This window comes from Eptesicus fuscus, chromosome 6 (assembly GCF_027574615.1).
Source record: "Eptesicus fuscus isolate TK198812 chromosome 6, DD_ASM_mEF_20220401, whole genome shotgun sequence".
Taxonomy (NCBI): Eukaryota; Metazoa; Chordata; class Mammalia; order Chiroptera; family Vespertilionidae; genus Eptesicus; species Eptesicus fuscus.
The window spans coordinates 78,815,089-78,831,880 of record NC_072478.1 but is presented as its reverse complement, the minus strand read 5'-3'; the positions used below and the strand labels follow the sequence as shown (position 1 = coordinate 78,831,880).

Below are 16,792 nucleotides of genomic sequence, written 5' to 3'. Positions count from 1 at the left end.
TTTATATAATATCCTTGAAAAGTAGTGTGTTGGGAGAGGAGTTAAGTTACCCTATTAAGGCATGCTTCTAATTCATTGGAGAGGGAAAGGTATCTCTAGTTGAACAGAAATTATTTATATCCAACATCCCATGCCCTTTAAAAGGTTCAAACTTACACTAAGTGTGGCTGATCTTTCAAGGTACTCAAGTACTAGAAGGAAGGCCAAGATCAAAGAATCAGTTACAAACCTCCCCAAACCCATACATCACTAATCTGCACTACCATATCTGATCTTTTACTGTTTGGTTTAAAGTGAGGATTAAGAGTCAAAGGGTTTTTAAAAATCTTATAAATCCTTGGATTCTACATTGAGATAACTCTCATATCAGATTAAAAAAGAATAAGGATTCACTTTTTGAATTCAGAAGTTCTGTAGGAAAACCAAGTTATATAAAGAAAGGATAATTTGGAGAAGCACTTTTGGAATGGCAGAATAAAGAATAACATAAGGGCTTCTAGAATAATACTAAAAGGAAAAATATGAACTCAAGTGACAAGACAGTGAAAGGGCAGTTTTCTTTAAGTAAAAGGAATTTAAGGTTGTAGAGAAAAGCAATCTGATGCTCTAAAATGACCTTGAAGGAAAGAAAAGCAATACCATCACTGAAAGTCACTTAAAATATAAAAAAATAATGATGACAAATTAGATGATGTTTTTTCCCCTAAGTTTCTTATTTCATACTAAGAAGTTTTGACCATGTATGTTATTTAACGTTACCACATTAAGTGAAAAGAACAGATTTTCCAAGTTATGCAGCAATACCAGAGAGCAGGATTAAATATTTTTTAAAATTTCATTATCTATTTTCACCCCAGGAATTTTCTCTGAAGTCATGGTTTCTACATCAGCTATCAAAAGAGTTAAGAACCACTGCTAAACGTAAAAATTTATTTTTTTCAATAATGCAGGTACCCAGAAAACATCAGCGATGTTCAGGAAACTCTACATTGAGAATTTAGGTGGTTACACTTCTTAAAATTGGTCCAAATTACAAATATAAATTTTGTAAATCAAGCAATCAAAGGATCTCTAAACTAGTTCTTAAATATTCCCAATATTGTCAGAAAACCAAAACTAGCTAGGACCTAAGCATTTTTACAGGTTAAAAGTACCTCTTGCACTAGAGTTAGGGTATCTTACTCTTGAACCCAAAGTTTCACCAAATATTTTTAAACTGTTCTTTTGTTCGTTTAGACCCCATTTACTATTAGTTATTAATATCACTGTTTAGGAACTAGAAGTAGCAAAATTTAAAGAAAAAATAATTCTATATATAAAACAGAAACTTTTCTGATTCAGGTCATCCTGTGGTTTCCTTTTGTGTTCCTTTACTCAATTGATTTTCTATGTGCAAGCAACAAGGTCAAATTACTGCTCAGTCAAAAGGAGACTTCTAACAACAGGTTTTGATTTATGACTCCAGTAACAAAGATGTTAAGTCCCTTAAAATCACTTTCATTTGAGATATGTAACTAGTGATTTTCCTTGGAATTTAGAGATCCTACCTGAAAACATCGGTCAATATTGCCATTACTGCAAAAAGGCAAAGGCAAGGAGTAATGAAAACATTTTGTGTCACCAAAGTTTAATGGACTTTTTCATTAAGTAAACTCCCTTCAGACCTAGAACTTGAAGCTCAGTACTGAACAAAAATTACATCCCATAATATATTTTTAGTATTAGCCAACAAATTTGAAAAAGGACAACAGCCAAATCACCTATCAAATTTCCATGAGTTTGAAGTTCTATATCTTAAATGAAAATTGATCTATAAATTTAAATTTAGCATTTAATGTTAATCTATTTTGGTATAGATTCAAATATTTGTGTACTTAAACAAAATCTCTAATAATCTATGATTTAGTTAAGGAATTGTTATGAAAAGAAAATGACCTTTCCAGATGTTACTGTAAATAAAAAACCCTATGTAACAGTAACCATCAATTTCATAGCAACATATCCCAGTTAAATAGAAATGAACTATACACCACATCAGGAAAAACGGATGGTCGTGTTGTTGACTTTAAGTCAACTGCACTGTATATTGAAAAAAATAATCATCAGAGAACAAGTAAAATCTAAACATCGAAAGAGAAAAAGACAACATATTTAAAAGAGCATTTTGTAAAAGTTCCCATTTTGCCAGATGTGATAATTAAAGCAAAGGAGAATCAAGATATATATATTTTTTTGTTCAAATGACTATACCAGAAGTCTAAGCCTAAGTCAGAAAAAGAATATGTTTATGAGGAGCACAGAGCAGGATACTGCAGTAATTGATTTTTCCAAGTCTCTAAAGGGATAGATGCAATATGGGATAATAAAAAGTGAGTTTTGAAGTATGTTTAAGAAAGTTGTGGAAAAGGAGAAAAAAAATGATGAAAAATTTCAGTTATAGTATGAGAGTTTGTGTTAAAGGGAAATTAAAAAAGGAAGAATGAACTAATCTAAAATATAAAACATACTGAAACAAACACCAGGGCTCTACATTAACTCTTTCCCTATAGCCACAGATAAGGAAAAAAAGAGAATCGTTCAAGAATCCATCTTTACTACATACAAATCCGAAATCAAGACAGATGGAGAGCTAAAATCTAGCATCCTGAATGGCAGAGCATATTGACTGCAAAAAAAAATAAAAATACTTAAAACAATTCAACAAAGCAGACAAAAAACTGCTTAAATATGAATAAGAAGATTATACTGATGCCAAAAACCAACAAGATAATTCCAGTGGATGACAGTTTTGTGGCCAGAAGTAATCTCAGCAGATTGTATTAATGTAAAGCCCTGGTTTAAAATGCTCAAAAACCAATTACCTTCCAAATAAAGTGTTCTCAAAAGTATAAAAATTCTTGATCAACTTAGTGTCACCAGACTTCAGAATTAGAGTAAAAGATATAGGTAAATACAGAATAGACACTACAATGTACAAGAAATTAGAAGCATCTGTTGTATTAACTCACCTTATTAGAATGAACTGGCAAATCACATATAGAGCACAGATGGGGATAACCCTTCGGTAAGAGTCCATGGAAGTCTTCAATATTGCTACTTGGAGGAGCGCCCCTCTTTTTCTCAAAGAGAGATCTCTCTTGTAAGGGGCCAGGACCACGTCCCATTCTCTCATAATCACTGTCAAATTTATGATAGTTATGCGAGGTCTCACCAAAAAAAGAATCATCCCTACACCTTTCTCCATCTCTTAATCTGTCATCTTCATAATCCATTCTGTCATAATAACCAGATTCTTGAGAACGACTTCCATGGTCATAATCAAGCACTGGGTTGAGACTAGGCCCACGATCATCAAAACTATCTCTTCTAAAGTGCCTTTTTTCTTCCCAATCATCCCTAGGTACTCTGTATGGTGGCTCCCGTGTAGCAGATCTGCCATCTCTACCATAACTCAATGTAGGGCCTTCTTCAGTTCTCCTCCTTTTAAGTTGTAGAAGGATTTGGGGCAAATTCTCAGGAGTTATCTTGTCCTCTGGATAACGACTCAGTTCATCTAAGTCTCTAGCAGACAGACCAAAACTGGCCAAAATGTTACTGGCCTGGTCTGCATCTCCACGGTGTTGAGAAGACAAAGGGAGTGGACCTCTACTTCCAATGTTAAATATAGACTGCAAATTATGGGAAGAAGTACTAGCAGAAGACAGTGCACTATGAGCTCCTTGTTGATTCAATGAAGAACTCATTCCAAGATTCATTAAACTAGCAAGGCGTGCAGTACCCTGGTTCATCCTTCCAAGAGATGCTGGCATACTTAAAGACTGGGTAGCAGCAGCAAGAAGGCCTATTCCTGCTGCAGACAGGTCACGCCCATGACCCTGCGTGTCCCTACCGAGAGATGACTGCTGGAATGACTTGGACATTGTAGAACTATCTCTTGGCTAGTTTATAGATTAAAAAAAAATTTTTTTTAAGATGGCCAAAAAGAAAGCTCAAACTAGAAAACTAGATTAACTGTGCTTCAAAAAATGGTAACGCCAAGAAAAAGGATCAATAAGGACTGTAGAATCTTCTTCAAGCTGAGAACCAGCAGACAACTCTGTAGAAAAATAAGCAATTTTAGTCATAAATCCCTTTAAGTAGATGCCGTTTTTTAAAGAAAAAAAACTTATGCATCATGTTGATAAAAAAAAAAAACATTTAAGATCTCAAACTTACAAGGAATTTATTATATATCTTAAAACAGATTCCAGATGTATGCAGAGCCTGCATATAGATATTTAAAAAGTAATCTTTCATGCTAAAGTTTAACTATTAAAGGGAATTTCATACTAAATTTAAAAACATTTCAATTGAAGGGGTAGATAGATGTCTGAGCACATCAAAATTTCAGTAAAAATATAGATGGGTTCTTCTTTCAGAAGAATAAAAATACACCCTATATAGTATGATGCTTAAGTTCCAGGAGAAGACTAAAAACAAACAAAAATCAATGTCAACAAGTCAAAGATGAATCAGTTGTATTCTGCTTTAGAAAATGAGACCTATTATAACTATCAGAAAGAACCAAGTAAAATCACAAGTAACTGAAGTTAGGTGTCAAGTACCTAGTATAAGATATAAGACCAAACACAATAGCTGAGACCTTTATGTAGTAAAATCAATTGGAGGTGAAGATAGATGTGAAGAAAATTAAGTGGCTTCCTACAGTTCAAGGATTTCTGCACAAATATAAGCCATATAACTAACTGCCTTCTTACTGTCCACCCTATGTCAGGCAGTATTTATTTCATTTCTAATCTTTTAAGGTAAGAATTAAGTATGGTCAGTACAGAAATAAGAGACCTCCCAAGAAAAAAACCCCCAATACAGGAAGTGTAGGTGACTTAAAGAAGTGAAACTCCCCAAGTTTAGCATGCACCAACACTCATTTAATGCTCAGGGCTTCAGCACCTCTAGAGTGCAAAACAGGTAAAAATGAAAATCAGATCATGCTTGCATAGGCTTCTGGAAACTTTCCACAAGAATAGTCATAATCACCTGGAAAATGTAAATTAATTCTGAATCTGATCACCCAAGATGTATTTCTGGATGAAATTATTTTCATTTTTCTTTCTTAAATCGTTATTTTACCTCCGAAATAGGTATGTAAGAATTTATAAAGCATTTATGTATGATTCTCATAAAATATTAAATGATGTACATAACAAATGTCCTTGATGAAACAATTTTTTATAATCGCAACTACATATAGATGTTTTAAATTGTTTGCTATAGAATTCTATTTGGAAGCTTTGTTAAGTTTTTGTATGTTTGATGATCTGTACACCTAACCACTGATAGTGCAGCAATACATTAAACTTTATTACAGTAAAAACCAGGCAATATTTAATAGTTACAAGTCTATTATGGAACCAATCCCACTAATAATAGAATGCAAGGAAACACGGGACAAATACAGTAGATGAAGTATTTTTTTTTTTAAAAAAAAGGTTACAGGCAGAACTACATTTTACAAAAAGATGTAAAAAAGTTAAAAAGACACAGAAAAATCTATCAGAGGTGACTGGAATTACAAGATGTTTTTGTACACCAAGAAAGATGAATTTGAGAAAAGACACCAAAGAAACTAGTTCTGGATGAGATCTATTATATAAACTACTTAAGCTTTAAGATGAGATTAAAAAAAATAAAGACAAGAATAAGTGGAGTTCTTTTAAGTTTCTTTGATATGTCATAAATGCCATACAGAAAGGCAGTTGAAATACTGTGTAAAAACATTGATAGGGACCCTCTAAATTTTCATGTATACTTTATTAAAAAGGATAAAAACTTAGAGGGTTTTTCAAAATCAGTATTTCAAAGTACCAAGGTTATTATTAATTGTAGTTTTTGCTCTTCATGTTATAGGCAAAACTTTGTGTCACGGAAAAGCCAGTTTTTAAAAAGAACTATTCTTTTCCCTCAGGGAAATTATACAATAGTATTATGATCATGTGTAAAAATTTTAAATTCATCATATTTTAAGAAAATGATTGTTGGATTAGAGACATCAAATACTTTCCTTTGTAAGGTTCAATGAAAACAATGGCTCTGCAAAAAGAAAGGTTATGAGAAGGTAAAAGATAACCTTAAGACAAAACAGAAAATGGATGTCAGAAAAAGGGTAAGACAAACAATGTAAATCCCATGACAACTTATAATTTCATTAAGAATAACCTTAAAATTAGAACAAAGAAATTGAGAGAAATCAGACATGACTATTTAAAGAGCTTTTATGAAAATGATTCCTTTAATATCTTTGGTTAATGGTAAACATAAGATAAACAAGCCTATAAAAGGCTCATTTAAACAAGACCTGCCTAAGCCGATCAACGATTCTCTCATCATTGATGTTTCTCTCTCCCCCTTCCTCTCTGAAATCAATACCCCCCCAAAAAAAACAAGACCTGCCTATTCAAGTTAGCACAGATGTTCACTAAATTATTCAAGATTTTAAAAAGATTAGCTTACTTTACTGTAGATTTCCCCCTTATAATTATAAAATTCTTTTTTCATAGCATATTACGAGATTATTTTAAGTTTGAAAATAGTTCCTTGGAAAGAATTCTAAATTGTAATATCAAAATCTAATTTACCCACTAAGATCTTTATATAATAAACTCTAAATGCCCATCAGCGCAGAAGCTTTCACTTCCCAAAAAGAAAATACCTCCACCCCCAAATCAGGAAAATGTAAGAAAAAGGGGCTAACGTCATCCATAATTAGGCTTCACAAATATCATTTACTACAATCTGATACTCAAATTTTTAACAGGCTTAACACTCATTTTTATAGACAAGTCTATTAAATAACTAACCTAGAATTTAGTTTATGATCTAATAGTAAATACTAAATATGTTAGCTACATGTTCAACATCTGAACAAATATTATCTGGATGTATGGTTAAGAATTACGTTTCCATGAATAATATTCAATCCCCCCACTCCATGAATAGCTATCTGATATTCTTTACTGAATTTATTTTTGTCTCCAATTAAAAGTGGAATACCAAAATATTTCAGAAAACAAAGCTTAACACACTCAGAAAGTTCTTGAAGCAAATGGTTGTTTCAAATTTAGATATTCTCCTATGTAACATAAAGATTACGTTAGTTCTATTATTCATTCCTTCAGAGGACTATTTATTCAGCAGAATTACTAAAATAAGCATAAACAAACTTTAGTTCTTTAAAAGATATAGCCCGGTTGGTATGGCTCAGTGTTGACCCTTGGCTCATGAACCAGGAGGCCAGGATTCAATTCCTAGTCAGGGCACATGGGCTTAGTCCCCAGTGGGGGCCATGTAGGAGGCAGCTGATCGATGTTTCTATCTATCCTTTTCCCTTCCTCTCTCTAAAATCAAAATACTTTTTTAAAATGGAAAAAAGATATTATAGAAGAAAATATTCCGCTTCTAAATTCAAAATTTAAAAATGCTATGTTTTAAAGTTATCTACTACTATATGGATCTTTAGCTATGTTCTTAAATGTGTGAATTACTTCATTACAACAATTAATTCTAAGAACCATAAAACTTGTAGAGATAACTCAGGAAAAGATGCCTTCATACTGACATTATTTTAAGCCTTCACCTCACATAAAAACTTGTAAGTAACAGCCAGAAACTATTTTCTTAGAGTATTTTCCTTTTTGGAATTAAAAACACAAAGAAATTTTCAGATTTTCTAAGTGTTCTATCAAAGTCAAGCATCTTTGTGATTTGTTAACTTATTCTTGTGAAAATATGCCAAATATGTTTAAAGTAGCAATTAACAGTACCAATACAGTAAAAATGCCCTAACCATGTTACCAATAGATGACAGGGACAGCTCATTATTAATAATTTCAAAGCGGCATCACTTGGGCCCTGGCTGGTGGCTCAGTTGGTTGGAGTGTTGCCCTATACACCAAAAGGTTGTGGGTATGATCCCAAGTCGGAGCGTGTATGGGAGGCAACCCATCCATGTTTTTTGCTCTCTTTAAAAATCAATCAACAAATACTCTGGTGAAGATCAAAAAGAGAAAGAAGAAAAAAAAGTATCATTTGAAAAGGTAGCTGCTTAATTTTGCCAATTACAAAAAAAAAAAAAAAAAGGCATCCATTCCTGTGGTCAGAACTTTTACTCATTTCCAATTAAAGTACAAGGCTAGGCCCTGGCAGGGTAGCTTAGTTGATCAGAGCATCATCCCAAATACTCCAAGACTGTGGGCTCCATCCCAGGTCAGGATTCATACAAGAAGCAACCAAAAGCCGAGACCGGTTTGGCTCAGTGGATAGAGCGTCGGCCTGCAGACTGAAAGGTCCCAGGTTCGATTCCGGTCAAGGGCATGTACCTTGGTTGCGGGCACATCCCCAGTAGGGGGTGTTCAGGAGGCAGCTGATCGATGTTTCTAACTCTCTATCCCTCTCTCTTCCTCTCTGTAAGGAATCAATAAAATATATTTTAAAAAAAGAAACAACCAATGAGTGTGTAAATGGGTGGAATAACACATCAATGTTTCTCTTTCTGAAATCAATTTTTAAAAAATGTGTAGATTCCTGGTATCCAAGAGAAAACTATTGAATCTACTGGAAATGGTGCCTGGAACTCTGCATAAAGTACAGGGTTAGGTTAATTATTCCATATTTAAAGCTTTCTCACTTATTAATTTTATAATGGTGTTTTAAACCAGTGGTCCCCAACTGGTGGTCTGCGAGGTCCGAAAGGTTGACAAACGCTGTTTTAAACAGTTTAAATTTAAACATAAGTTTCCAATTTAAAGCATTAGTAAATTTTCATTTTAATGTTACTTCACATCACCACGGCTTTTCTCAACATATTTATAAATTTTACTTTAAACGTTTGAGTTTTTAAAATAATTATATCTAAGGAACTACTCAATTTTTTATATAGAGCTTGAGTCACTTTAAAACCTTACACTTAATGTCTATTCTTCAGTGTCATAATTTCATCTCACTATTGTATAATTATGCGTAACTTAAAATGTTCTTCAAAATAAAATAGCCTGGCCGGTGTGGCTCAGTGGTTGAGCAATGACATACTAGTATGAACCAGGAGGTCATGGTTTGATCACCAGTTAGAACACATGCATGCCATGGCTGTGGGCTCAGTCCCCAGTTGAGGACATGCAGGAGGCAGCTGATTGATTCTCTCTCATCCTTGTTGTTTCTCTCTTCCTCTCTGAAATCAACAATATATCAAATAAACAAATAACTAATTAAATTAAATAGTAAACCCCTTAGGAAATAAAGCCCCAGTCTAATAATTTCAGTTTTGTATAAAGCAATGCATGTAATATGTGCCTCATTACAATAGGAAAGATGAAACAGTATAAAATGCAGTGCCAGAAAGGCTCACAAATGAATATTTTTAAGTGCTTTAAGACTATTGTTCTGAATCCATCTTACAGACCTGGATTCAACTTCTAGCCCACTTCTTGATTCTTAGGCTAACGATAAAAGTGGTGCAAAGTTCTTTCTGCTGCTAAAATAGAAAATGTGTTAATCAGTAGAAGGGATTCCTATTTGGACTTGAAATATTTTTCTTCTTCCTAGCTTTAAAATTTTTTCCCAGTGACTTTCAATTAGACATTAAATATTTTCAGATTAGAGCAAGAAAGGAAAGTGATTAATAACCCCATATGACAGGATAGAAAGTTATCCCATTTACCGAACAATTTTGACTCGATTTGTTCTGGTGTTAACTTGGCTTACTCTTTTCTCTACTAATAAAGAGCAAAGTTAGTGGTTTTCATCCAAGCACCATTCTGCACCCTTACAATTTTCCTCTTTCTATATTCACTTTATGTTCTACTTTCTTTGTTTCCACAAACATGTGCACTACTCTTTGATTTGGTATACAATGCAGTATAGATTTTTGGTGCCCCAAATGCCTTGATCTAAATCCTAGTTCTATTACAAAATAGCAGTGTGACTTTGGGCACATTACTTGTTTCCAAATTCCATAAAATGGGAATAAAAATACTTACTTCATAAGACCTTTAAGATTTCATACATTAACCTACACAATACACCTAGAATGTTGTCTGACACATACTAAGCATACACAGTTATCATCTATGTAATCTGATCCTCAAAACTAAGGAGAAAACAAACTTTAGGGATAAAAGGACTGACCAAGATATATGAATAAAGAACTTATAAAACTTTCACTTTTTAAAAAAGATTTTTAATAATTTTTAGGGAAAGGGAGAGAGAAACATCGATGTTGAGAGTGAAACACTGGCTGCCTCCTGCATACCCCTGGGGATTCAGTCTGAAAACTGGGGCATGTGCCCTGATGGGAATTGACCCCGCTACCCTTCGGTGCATGGGACCATGCCCAACCAAGCCACACCGACCAGGGCACACTTGTATTGTACCTTTACGTCTCATCCATTTCTATAAGAGCCAGAATTCATATTTGAACTTTTTACTGAACCTGAGGTAAGCTTAAAAGACCAGATTTAAAGACTGGTAGTAACCTAGAAAAATAAAATTGAAAACAGAAGTGAATTACAGTGAAAGCAGACAAATTAAACCGCTAACCTTCTTCATTCTCTATTGCCAATCTACCTCTAAATTACCTTCTCCTCCTCCAGAACAAAGTCCTTACCTCTCTATTTTCTCTACCATAACCTTATTGGAGATCAGTCCTCCTGCCTTTCTGCTGGACTCCTTGCATCCATGCATGTTCAGTTTCCAATATAAACTTCCTAAAACATCACTCATTATCTTACACTCCACTGTTTAAAAACATACTACACCTTACTACTTACCACACGAAGTCCACATTATGGTTTTCAATGACTTTCATATATTGGTTGCATCCTAAACCCACTTTCTAACATATGCCAACACCTCATGAGAGAGGTCGTTTTATGAGCAATTATAGAGGCTGCTCCTGTTAGCTGGAATATGTCTCTCCTCTTACTTAATACTGGTATGGCCTAGCACCTCCACTTTCTATAATGCATTTTTATACAAACCAGTGTATACAAATATTCAAGATTAGAAACAGAACATTAACATGATTAAATTACATACCAATTTGCAATGCATTCTTCCTCCCCTCCTGTAGTCCCTTGTCTTACCACTTTATATCTTAGAAAATGTTACTTTTGCATTTACTTTTTACAAATTGACTTAATATGTATGTATTACCTGCTTTTAGAAACTGATTTTAACATGAATTAAACCTACATTTTCGCTGCAATATACTGTTACAGTACATATACTTATCTATTCTGCAACTGGTGAACATTTAAGATTGTTTCTAATTTCTTGCCTTAGCAAGAATGCTATGAAAATTTCTTAGTGCCTCAATGTTTAAATGTGAAACTGCCTCCTCCATGGTGCTTTTCCAGAATACCATAGCCTGTACAAGGATACAGTTAAGCATTAAAATTGTTCTCACATTTCACACTTCACAGCAAGAATATTTTAAGTACAAATGTTTGTATTTATTTGATATTGCTATTCCTTTTCCAACCACTGCCTGCTCAAAGTCTTGACTTTAAAACTTCACATTTGGCAGTGATGGGCAACCTTTTGAGCTTGGTGTGTCAAACTTCGCCAAAAAACTGAGCATAACTCGGGTAGTGTGTCACTTTGAGGAAAAAACATTATTTCGCAAATGTTTCATCCTCAGGAGCAGCAAATGTTTCATCCTTGGCATGCGGCCGCTAAGGCGGCCGTGTGTCATCAGAAATGGCTACGCGTGTCAGTGCTGACACACGTGTCATAGGTTCACCATCACTGGTAGGGTCTTCTATCGTGAGTTAATATACCAAAGGAAGATGTTTAACATCCTAGTAATCCCCACAAAGGGGGGAAGGGGGCATACAAATCACCTTGAAAAATCAGAAAGTTCTTCATTAGCAACTTATGATACTGCAAATCAAAGATCCTATTTCAGACCCTATTATCAACTGATTTCTTTCCATACCTGCTGCATTTATTGCTTGCCCACTATGACATCTACCATAGATGGTCTTTATTTTCCTCTATGCTCTTCTTATCCAGCAGTATATCCAACAGCAATGTCTGGGAAGAACGACACCCAACCCCTATCCTGGACACCCTTCTTTGTTTTTCTACTAATTAAACTATGCTATACGATATGTAAAAAAATAATAATAATAATAAAAATAAATAAATATATATACATATACATATATACCAAAAATCACAGGTTAATTGGGACTCTAGATCAAGGCAGTGTCAGACGTAGGCCCTTTAAAAAACTTTCCAGAAAAAAAGCAAGTATTTTATATAAATTAGGCTTTAAACTTTAGAGCAGCTTTTTAAAAAATTTTATTGACCCTGTGAAAAGGCCCACTACATAGCTAAGAATTAAAAGAGCAGCCCTAGCCGGTTTGGCTCACTGGATAGAGCGTCCGCCTGCGGACTCAAGGGTCCCAGGTTCCATTCCAGTCTAGGGCATGTACCTTGGTTTCCAGAACATCCCCAGTGGGAGGTGTGCAGGAGGCAGCTGATTGATGTTTCTCTCTCATCGATGTTTCTCTCTCCCCCTCTCCCTTCCTCTCTGTAAAAAATCAATAAAATATATATATTTTTAAAAAGAGCATAGCTACTGTCTACAACCCTTCCACCCCACCCCAAAAGTACTTAGTATTGTCTACCCAAAGCCAGTCAAGTATACTCAGAATACATCACAAATGTGGGGCACAATGCAATTCTGACTAAATGAGGCATATAAAAATGAAGTACTTTTACTTTACTTATTTATTTTTTAAAATTGATTTTAGATAGGGAGGAAGGGAGAAAAGGAGAGAGATGGAGCCATTGTCACTCCCATAGGTGTCCTGATGGGAATGGAACCCACCACCTCCGGACACACAGGATGACACTCCAGCCAACTGAGCCACAAGGGCCAGGGTCAAAACAAAGTACTATCCAATTCCTTGGTTTTGCTCATAACATAGTTAATGGCTACAGTTCATATCAACTAATTAGCATTAGTCCCAGTAATAGCAAACTTAATATTTTAAAATAAGAATGTCTTTAGATTCCAATGTTTGTCTACACACAACAAGCACTATTACTTTTTGTCACTTTTGAAAACTACACCTCAGACTTAAGAAGCTGTATCACTTCTGGCAATTACCCTAAAAAATATGTGAGGATCCTAAAAAACAAAACACAAAATTCTGGTCTTTTAAGCAGTTCTAACATTTACAAAAAATGTTTCCTTTCACCTCTCATTACAAAAGTAAATATAATTCCTTGTGGAAATTTCAGAAAAATGTAAGGAAATGCAAATCACCCATAACGCCTATCCAGAGCTAACATTCTGGACATATTTCTATTTTTGTTTCACACATCTCTTTAAACAACAAAATATTAAACTTGGCACCAGCAGAATTTTATTACATTTTCTTCCTTTCCAATTAATACTATATTCCATTATCATTTCCCCATCATTACTCTCTTAAACAGTTTTAAATAGCTGTATAGATTTCCATTTCATCAAATAATGGAAACACTATAATTAGCAGATCTCCAAATGTTGAGCCTTTTAGATTTTTAATATGCTTAATAACTGAGATTAACATTCATGTACATAAATCTATTACCTCCCTTGGGCTTTAATCTTCTGTAGTAAAATTAGCGATCAGAACATTTTATTTCTAAAATTATGTAATACATTTCCTTTGCATTCCTCAGTTGATCAAATTTGTTTAGTTATCATTAACTGATTTGTAGTATTATTTAGCGTTTACACTTCCCTAATTAGTAAAATTAGTGTTTTAATACTCCTTCAACATACAAAATTCAAATTAGGGGTGGTTAAATCCTTCCGAATTAGTTCAAAATGTTAGGTAAAAGCAAAACCACTTACACATAGCTGATAAGGGAGATATGTAAAGATAATAAAGAGAAAATTTTCTCTCTGGGTAAAGTATACGCTAATGTTACAAACATGTTAAATGCAAAGGAAGAAATGGAATTTTAAAAAATTTAAAGCACTTTAACACAAACATCTTCTGGCTGAAGATCGATTTTCCAAATGTTACATAACCAGCTAGAAAAATCTTCATGTAGTACTTCAATTATGTTTTATTTCGAGTTTGAAAAAAAGCATTTTTAGTTAAGTGGAAAGGCACACCATAGAGCTTTTTTGCAACAAAAATCTGTCTTCCCCGCCTTTTTGATTACTAAAACAATTCTAATGTTGAAAGAACTATGTCAATAGACTACACGGATAACTAACCATTGAGTTTTTAAAAGGAAATTTTATTCTGAACATTTAATCCTCATATTATTTTTGCCGGAGAGTACAACTGATTGAATTTACCTGAGAGAAAACCATGTCTATTTAAAAATCTTAAACCAAGCTCTGTTCAACAAGCAAAACGCAGCATCAATACAAAATCTCATGACTACGACCTGGGAAATCAACGACTCTCACACTACCCCAGCGCGCTTGAAAGACTAGAAATTTCGGAATCGCCGTAACCGTTCTAGAAATATCTAGCTGGAAAACTGTAACTCATCCAATAGGAATATTCCACAGAACAGTATATATAAACACCTAGAAAATATTCCTCCACGGCAAATGGGGAAAAAATCCCTGTAGAACATCGCGCAGCGCTAGCAGCAATGAAAAGAACAACGATGCGACTACACCACGGTACTCCAAACCCTTTGTCTGGAAACCGGAAGGTCCCACACCACACGATCCTCTCTAGGGAACCCAGACTGATAATATTTTAATAAAAGGAAAAGGAATGTGAGGCGACCCTCTAAAACAGAACAAATCTCCTGCCTTGCAGTGTACTGCAGATGGCTTTATCCACGACGCAATACAAAAAACAAGCGTTAACGTTTCATTTTTCGGCCATTTTTAAGCGATTGGGGGTGGGGACGAATTGTTTCTGAGGTCCGGCTAAAATAGCGCGCGCATGTGTGTGGGCGGGGGACAGAGGAATCTTAGGGGGCGCTCTGAAGCGATGGGCGAGGAGCAGAGCGAAGGCCGTGACACCCAGAAAGCAACGCTGCTCAAACCGCCAAGCCTTTCAATCTGCGAAATCCTCCATTTTGGGGCACACTCTCAGGCGCAAGAGAAAATAAATAAAGCAAACATGTGGAATTGGCGCTATCCAAGGACTTCCCCATCTTAACTGTCCTCCCCAAACGGCAGGCCCCCTGTGGACAGTCGGTCCCTCGGGCCTCTCGTGCTCCTCCCTTCTCAGCGCTGCAGCTCGCGTGTAACGGGCTCGCCGTCCCGCCCCCGCCCACAGAAAGCCCAGGGCGCGGGAAGCTCGGACGATTGGCTGTCCTCCGCGCCCCCCGACTCTCTCACCGCACCCCGGGCCCGTGGCTGGCTGCGTCTGTCCTTCCGGGACCGCTCACCTCAGCCGCCCGAGGAGGCTGGTTGTGCCGCCACTGCGCTCCTAACATGGCGGCCGCCGTTGAGGCGGCTCACGTACGCAGCGCGGAGGGAGGCAGAGCGGACGAGCAGGAGCGAGCAAGTAAGGCGCGCCGCCGGCTCCCCGCAGCCCCTGTCGCAGTCGCTGCCTCCTTCAGGCGGATGCAGAGAACCCCCGGCCACCCCACCCCACCCCGATTCTTACCCGCTTCACGCCTACCTTAAGGAAAGGGAGAGGGGAAAGGAGAGGTACCTCTCTCCTAGCGAGCGGGACACGGAGGCTCCCACAATCCTCCGCAGCAACGGCGCTGGTAAGAGGTGGCAGCAGCAGCAGCCAAAGAACTCACTCTCGCGAGAGCTTGCCCCCACCCACCTCGGGTCTCCATTCGGCACGCGCCAGGATCCTCCCCCTCCCTGGTGTGCGCACTACACGCCGGTTCCCAGCGGCTGTGGTGGTTCTCTAATCCGGGAGCCCGCCGGTGGCGGGAGATAAGGAAGCAGCTACAGTTTACGGGTTCGAGTCCCATTTCCCCCAAAAAACCTTTTTCGAAACCCCTTTATTGCATGGTGTAAAATTTAAATAGGGTCTGTGTTAGAAGCGAGGCTTGGGAGTCCTTGGCTTAGATCTGATTTCTATCCTCCCAGGCAAATCTGATTATTTGCGGAGGAATGGTAGGAAGCACCAGAAGGAGGAACCCATGTCATTTTGGCTGGTTTTTAATCTCAGGAATTCTGTGGGGGACCATTGAGAGGTAAGACAGCAAACCCATCCCCACCGCCACCGCCATTTGGTGAATTTGACTAAATGTAAAACACTTTTGAGACTGATAGGCTCTCTGTAAGTATAGTACGTGTTAAAAAAAACACACAAAAAACACAAAGGCGCAATGGGGGATGAGGAGGGGGGGCATATGTAATACTTTAAACAATAAAGAATTATTAAAAAAAAAGAAACATCAATGATTAAAAAAAAAAAAAAGCACACACAAAATATCCGAGGCGGATTTCGATAAATTGCATAGATCAGGCTGGAGGAAATGGCCATTTATATCCCTGGGGTTTTAAATACAAATGCAGAGGGACAGGCATGTTCTGAAGTAAATCAGTGAATATAAGTCCTGATTAATAGCACTCAAAATTTTAAAACCTTAAGTATGCCGAGTCAGATTCGCATCTTTGAAAAATTATCCTGGGTCTAATGTGAAGATTGTGGAGGGGCATAAATGGAGAAGACTAGAGACAAGTAGAAAACGAGATAATTTAGTACAAAAGCAGCTAGTCCTGTTAATTTGATTGGATATAGAAGATGAGGGAGAGACGTGCCATGGGTGAATGACAACTCTAGGTTAGCAGTGC

General features: G+C 36.4%; 1 protein-coding gene and 1 long non-coding RNA gene across 17 annotated transcripts in view; one reads left to right on the top strand and one right to left on the bottom strand.

The window, feature by feature from the left end:
* MATR3 (matrin 3) overlaps positions 1–16,792 on the bottom strand; it is a 50,593-nt gene that overhangs the window by 15,018 nt on the left and 18,783 nt on the right. For 4 of the 16 annotated variants that reach the window (XM_054717901.1, XM_054717906.1, XM_008141686.3 and 1 more), the window contains exons 1-2: positions 15,657–15,721; positions 3,009–4,096 (exon numbers count right to left, since the gene is read on the bottom strand). The exons of 7 other annotated variants lie outside the window; for them this stretch is intronic. In XM_054717901.1, the coding sequence (XP_054573876.1) occupies positions 3,009–3,920 (912 nt within the window). In that variant the 5' untranslated portion in view covers positions 3,921–4,096; positions 15,657–15,721. Of the gene's footprint in view, positions 1–3,008; positions 4,097–15,420; positions 15,601–15,656; positions 15,749–16,792 lie in introns of those variants that run through there. 5 more of the 16 variants (XM_054717903.1, XM_054717904.1, XM_054717902.1 and 2 more) reach the window with 5 other exon arrangements.
* LOC129149486 (uncharacterized) overlaps positions 15,764–16,792 on the top strand; it is a 53,652-nt gene continuing 52,623 nt past the window's right edge. The window contains exon 1 of the long non-coding RNA XR_008556387.1: positions 15,764–16,188. This is a non-coding gene — a long non-coding RNA (uncharacterized LOC129149486). The remainder of the gene's footprint in view (positions 16,189–16,792) is intronic.